The sequence below is a fragment of the Psammomys obesus genome, unplaced genomic scaffold (genome assembly GCF_907164565.1).
Source record: "Psammomys obesus unplaced genomic scaffold, mPsaObe1.curated_primary_1811, whole genome shotgun sequence".
Classification (NCBI taxonomy): domain Eukaryota; kingdom Metazoa; phylum Chordata; class Mammalia; order Rodentia; family Muridae; genus Psammomys; species Psammomys obesus.
In genome coordinates, this window is record NW_026592180.1 from 1 (window position 1) to 6,481 (window position 6,481).

General features: G+C 40.1%; 1 protein-coding gene across 1 annotated transcript; it reads left to right on the forward strand.

The window, feature by feature from the left end:
* Nucleotides 1–1,180: 1,180 nt before the first annotated feature.
* Nucleotides 1,181–5,951, forward strand: LOC129681170 (histone-lysine N-methyltransferase, H3 lysine-36 specific-like; the record flags this gene model as incomplete). The annotated part of the gene is made up of 4 exons (XM_055613044.1): nucleotides 1,181–1,337; nucleotides 3,083–3,288; nucleotides 4,954–5,066; nucleotides 5,682–5,951. Coding segments are annotated over 4 exons (746 nt in total), but the record flags the coding sequence as incomplete, so codon positions are not given.
* Nucleotides 5,952–6,481: the final 530 nt, after the last annotated feature.

Sequence of the window (6,481 nt, forward strand, 5' to 3'; positions counted from 1 at the left end):
TGTTTAGACATGGTGGTGCACACCTGTAATCCCAGCACTCGGGGGGGGCAGAGGCAGGCAGATGGCTGTGAGTTAGATGCCAGCCTGGCCAACAAAGCTAGTCCAGGACAGCCATGACTAAACAGAGACACGCTGTCTCAAAAAAAAAAAAAAAAAAAAGCAGAAAACAAAAGAAAAAAAATGTTCTGAGCCTCTTTACTGCATAGTAAGCAGGAGTTTACTTTCAGGGGTGTGGTGGTGATATCATGAAACAGTGGCTTATAGTAGTTAATTAATCAATTGATATTATATTGGAGGGGAAAAATAAGTACTACACCTGATGTGTCTCCCTGGCAACAAAGCAAAGTAGTTATTAATGGCTGAGAGTTCTGAGTTCTGAAAGGTTAGCGGAGGTGCCTTTTGTGTGTCAGCTTCTCCTGGGTGGTGTGTTGAGTTTTCTCGAGTGATTATTGCTCACTATAAAATGTTGCCAGTGGGGAGGTTAGTTCTCAACAACGAAAGTGAATTCTTGAAGTAGTATGGTCTTAGAGCTTACTTATACCCCTTCCTGTCACCAGCTGAAGCTCGAGTTTTAAGGTTGCAGGGGTGCTTCAGTTGGTAGAGTGCCAGCTATGGATGTGATAATCTGCATTCAGATTCTCTTGCTCATGTAAAGAGCAAGGCACATTCCTATGACATAACATATTCAGGTCAGAGACAGGCAGTTAACTTGAGCCCATTCAATGGGTAGCCAGCCAGCCTGGCAGAATTGATGAGCTCCAGGTTTAGTGAGAGATCCTGTCATAAAAAAAATAAGGTAGACAAGGAATAATATAAAATAAGGAATCTATCTAGCATCAGCACCAACCTCTGACCTCCATGCCAAACACCATGTGTACATATGCAAAACTCAATTGTGCTTTTCTTATATTATTTGTCTGTTTGTTATAAATAGTCTTAGCAGGGAAAGAAAATGTTTATATTGATATTTATGCACATAAATTTTCTTACTTTTCACCTCATTACCGTAACTAATTTTCTAGCAAAACATACTGTTTATTATCCAAATGTGGGCTGGGAGCTCAGGAATATTAGAACAGGTATATTGTCACAGAAAGGTATTTCTGCTGAGCAAAAGCCTTTACTGCCAGAACTTTATGCAACCTTGTTGTCTAAATACCAGGTTTTTTTATTCCCGTAGGAGGCAGCCTTCTGTGCTGTGATTCTTGCCCTGCTGCTTTTCATCGTGAATGCCTAAATATTGATATCCCTGAAGGAAATTGGTATTGCAATGACTGTAAGGCAGGCAAAAAACCACACTACAGGGAGATTGTGTGGGTAAAAGTTGGTCGATACAGGTGAGTAATCATGACAAAAAAGGGTACTAATTTCTATTATCATCTTCTATTTCTGGGGTTCTAGATAATTAACTTTTAAAATGCTCGTTAATGTTTAGGCATAATAGTTTCAACTCCAATCAGTTGTTCTCTATAACAAAAAAATTAAATATAATTTTTAGTTCTACAAAAACTGTGTGTTGTAGCACATTGTTTACTGAAGTAAAATAAGCTCATGCTCTCATAAGCAAGGAAGATGCACTGTTAACATTTCCAAGTTTTACTTGCAGACATGCACAGTAATGCCCTTCTCTACCAGATAACTGTTTATAATTTATACCCAGTTGTTCATTTTGTTTTTGTTTTTGAAGTTTTGATCTGACTGGAAATGCATAAAAGTGCATAACACAAATATGGTTTTGTTTGTTTGATATTAAACAAAGTTTCATTATATATCCCTGGCTGGCCTCAGACTCATAGAGATCTGCCTGCTCCTGAATCCAGGCAGGTAGCCAAATAACATAAATGATTTCAACATACAACAAAAGCACATTATGGTTATATATTTCATAAATTTTTAGAAGAGAAGTAGGTTGGTGGTGTACCCTGTATTCCTAGCACTTGCAAGCCTGAAGCAGGGGGATCACAAGTTCCTAGCCAGTTCTGGCTCTATAACAAGACCATATATCAAAACAAGCAAAAAGTGGTCTATTAGAGAAGCTTGAAGGTTATTGACACATAGAAAAAGATGGAAATATCATCATGGTTAGATAATTACTGAGCGTTTCTATTTTTGTTTTTGCTTTTGAGTAAGGGTCTTAACTCTGTAACCCTGGCTGTCACCAAACTTGATGTGTAAACCAGGCAGGTCTGAAAGTGACAGAGATCCACTTGCCTCTGCCCCTGCCTTTGATTCCCCCTTGGGATTAAAAGTATGCACCACCAAACCCAGCCAGAACATTTTCTTTAAACTACAAATTGTCTAGTCTGCTACTCTTGATGCCCTTAATGTTGAGCAATTTTATTTTTTCCTATTTTTCTTGTCATGTTTTTGTTTCTCTTATTTTAATTAATTTTTTCTAAATTGATTGTGTGTGGATATGTGCATGTGAGTACAAAGGCTCTGTGACACTGGGAATGGGACAACATCTGTAGAGCAGCAGCATGTGCTCCCAGCCAGCACTGTCAGCTGTCACTTCATTTTCACAGAACAGTCTTCTGTAAACATTAGAGTAATAAATATTTGTGTGCCGCCATGATTTCCATGAAGTAACTAATCTAAGAGAGTATTTATTTATTTATTTGTGAGTGAAGCTGTTAGTTCAGGCTTCTGAGACTTTTTCCTTGTTTGTATTGTCAGTTTGTAAAATTGCCATGGCTTGGGAGCTGAGGACATGGCTGAGTGAGCAAAGTGCTTGTTGTGCAAGTCTGAGGACTAGTGCTCTAAACCTAGCCACCCCACAGTGTGAGGCCGGTGTGTAGCCCACTGCAGCCTTAGCACTTGGGAAGTAGAGAAGGATCCTGAGGGCAAAGTGGCTAGCTAGACTAGAAAGGACTAGTGAGCTCCAGGTTCAGCTCAAGAACCTGCCTCAGGAAGTAGAATGAATGAATGCTCAGGGGCCCAGGACAACCCAGTGTTCGCTTTGGGCCTCTACACTAGTGCGCACACTGTACACACATAGCGCCCCCCAAAAGGCCAGTAGCTTATTTTCCTAGTGCCTTTGCGTCCCTGCAGAGGTTTCCAGTCTTCTCTGTACCTTTTCCAGGTGGTGGCCAGCCGAGATCTGCCATCCTCGGGCTGTTCCCTCTAACATTGATAAGATGAGACATGACGTGGGCGAGTTCCCTGTCCTCTTCTTTGGGTCTAATGACTATCTATGGACTCATCAGGCCCGAGTCTTCCCTTACATGGAAGGGGATGTGAGCAGCAAGGATAAGATGGGGAAAGGAGTTGATGGAACATATAAAAAAGGTAACTTTACCCTTACTATTTGTCAGATGAGCAGAGACTTCTACAGCTGAGTGTTGCCTCTGTGTTTAAGTTGATACAATGGGTCAGGATACCTAAGGTATTGTGGTGCCTACTTGTAATCCCAGCACTCAAGGCTCAGACAAAAGTATACCTTCTTCCTATAGTTGTCCTTTAAAAGACAATCTATTTATTGCTAAATGGATATTGACGCTTAGGCCTTTGTCTACAGGATGAGGAGAAAAGGATTTTAAGGAATGATGCTTCCTAGAGCAGTACCCATGTTAGCTGAGAATAGAGCAGTAGTTCAGCAAATGTTTTATTTACCCTGTGTTCTTAGACCCCTATTTGCCATATGGTTACTCTGGAAAAACCTGGAATATTGGTACTATACTATAGGAGCCTGAATATTGAGTCTTGTCATTCCAGATAGTCAGTGACTACAGCAGCGCCATTTTTTGCCCATGTAAAACTGGCTCATTGAAGACAGAGGAGAAGACAGAGAGTGGGAAAGGCCTGGGTCTGAGTCTGCTCAGGGTTTGGTATATTTTGTCATTATACCTACCTAGGGGCCAACTAAATATTTAGCCCTCTAGGAAAATGTTTTTTGTGGGAGAATCTGATGTAGGTATCAGAAGTCAGAATGTCACTCTGTAGCTGTTAAGACAGAAGTGTATGGCATGCTGAGCGAGAAGTATAGGCAATCTGGGAATTAAATGTTTTGAAGTTGTAGATGTTTGTGTCAAGTGATGCTTTCAAGAACGAACCATAATAATAGTTATCATTAATTGGTGTCCAGGCCTATGAAATGTTTGCTTTCTGACTTAAGTTTTTATGGCAACCTTATGAATAGAGGTAGCACCTTGAACTTTGCAGATGTAGAATTGGCCATATAAGAGTTACGTAATTTCCCTGAGGTCTCTATTTAGCTCAGTCTATTTAGCTCAGTGTAGGAATGTTTGGCTGTAATTTCAATTTAGACTGAAATTCCAATATTTTTCTTCTTGTTTTTGAGACAGGATCTCACTCTATCTGGAAAGATGGGTGAAATAGGTGGTTTGGGTAGTTGTGTGGAATACAAAGATAAGATAATCACAAGGGATTCATTATGGCTCAGAGGAGAGAATTTCTTAAAAGAAGTAACAGCATAGAGAAAAGCTACAAAAAGAAAAGAGGAGGAAAATTAGAATTGTCAGTTTTATTCTGTTGAAGCACAATGAATTAAACATTTAAGTTGAGAAAATCAGTCAGGTTTTTTGGATTTTCAGAGGTTGGAATCTTTTAAGGATTATGACAGCATGGTGGAGAATGTAGAGAGGAAGATGTGCTTGTTGTGAGAGCCCAAAGTGAATGTGTAGAGTTGAGTGTGAGGAGAGCAGACCAGGTCCTACTGACAACAAGGAATGGATGCAGTGAGCTCATTGCCTCTGGCACCAGAGGAAGTCTGTTTTTTATGTTTGTTTATGGGTTGTGTTTTATCTTACAGTTATGTTTGAACCTTGGAGATTTTCATAACCATTTAAGAATAGATGCTATTATTGTTGCTAAGACACGGGTTTCCGTTAGCTTAAAAGGGGAGGCGAGGTAAAATAAATAAAATAAATACACCCAGAGGTTTTGTTTTTTTTTTTTTTTTTCCCTCAAGTGATTTTTGTTTTGTTTTCTCAGCTCTTCAGGAAGCTGCAGCAAGGTTTGAAGAGTTAAAGGCCCAAAAAGAACTCAGACAGCTGCAGGAAGATCGAAAGAATGACAAGAAGCCACCACCTTATAAACATATAAAGGTTAGGGCACAAATCTTGGGACTCTGTGTTAGAATGACACTGTATGGCTCCCTTCTTTTCTTTGTTCAATTAAAAATGTAAACGAAGGTGCTTTGAGAGTTGAACATATAAAAGAAAAGCTACTTGATTGTCATTTCCAACCCAGTTGTGGTAGTCAGTGCTCTCCTTTTTAGCCTTGGCAGTGAGCCCCCTTCCCTGCTGGACCATCCCACTGTCCTTTGTCACTGTTCTGTGGCTTTGTGTCTGTGCGTTTTTAAAAACTTCGTAAATCATTGATTTCCTTCCTCCAAAGTGATTATTTATGTATATTAGCTTATATGGCATCCTCTTGTGTCAGACCCTGCCTAAAATTCTTTTGGCCTAGCAACTTTGAAATTTATTTTTCCCCTAGTGCTAGAGTTTATAGGCAAGCATTTAATTTGGAGATGGGGTCTCGGTTGTCTGGGCTTGCCTTTAACTTGTGATCTGTCTTAGTCTCTCCAGTAGCTGTGATTAAAGACATAGACACACACCTACCTTGGAAAGTGTATCATCTAACTTGTAGGAAGTGACATTTGCCTCTTCACAATTCTGAACAGTTTCTGTTGACTTGCCTAACTCTGTGTACTTCTCCAGGTGAACCGTCCTATCGGCAGGGTGCAGATCTTCACTGCAGACTTGTCAGAAATTCCCCGTTGCAACTGTAAAGCTACTGATGAGAACCCCTGTGGCATCGACTCCGAGTGCATCAACCGGATGCTGCTGTATGAGTGCCATCCCACAGTGTGCCCTGCCGGGGGCCGCTGTCAGAACCAGTGCTTCAGCAAGCGCCAGTATCCCGATGTTGAGATCTTCCGCACCTTACAGAGGGGCTGGGGTCTCCGGACGAAAACAGACATCAAAAAGGTAAAGAGACATTTAAATTATGAGATGTTGTAAATGGCTTGCTATAATTGCTTTCTTCTTGATGAATGTGAGAACTTATTATATAGATAACACACAGTTAGGGATTGTAATGAGCTACGAAGTGTAGAGGCTTGGGAATGATCTTGTCATCCAAAATCCTTACATTGGTCGTGTTCAGTATATAGAATGATAAAATAAGAAATTCATAGAGATGTTATGAGATTATTTGCTCCTGTAAAATTCTTGAGCCAGTAGTAAAGATAAGGAAAAGAGATGGTTATAGTTGTTTAATAAAATATTTTAGTGGGGAGGAAACAGTTTGGGTTTACTAAGTGTGACAAGCAATATTGAACTTTTCCCAGTGAAATGTCTTCAACTTGAAATGTGGAGGGCCTCCACCACCTCCTTCTTCATTTAAACCAAGTTAAGAGTTCATTAAGAGGTTCTAATACTTTTAAGCACTAGAATTTTGAGAAAGTATTTGGGAAGGAAGTGAAACACACCCAGGAATGTAGGTGTAGGCTTTCCAA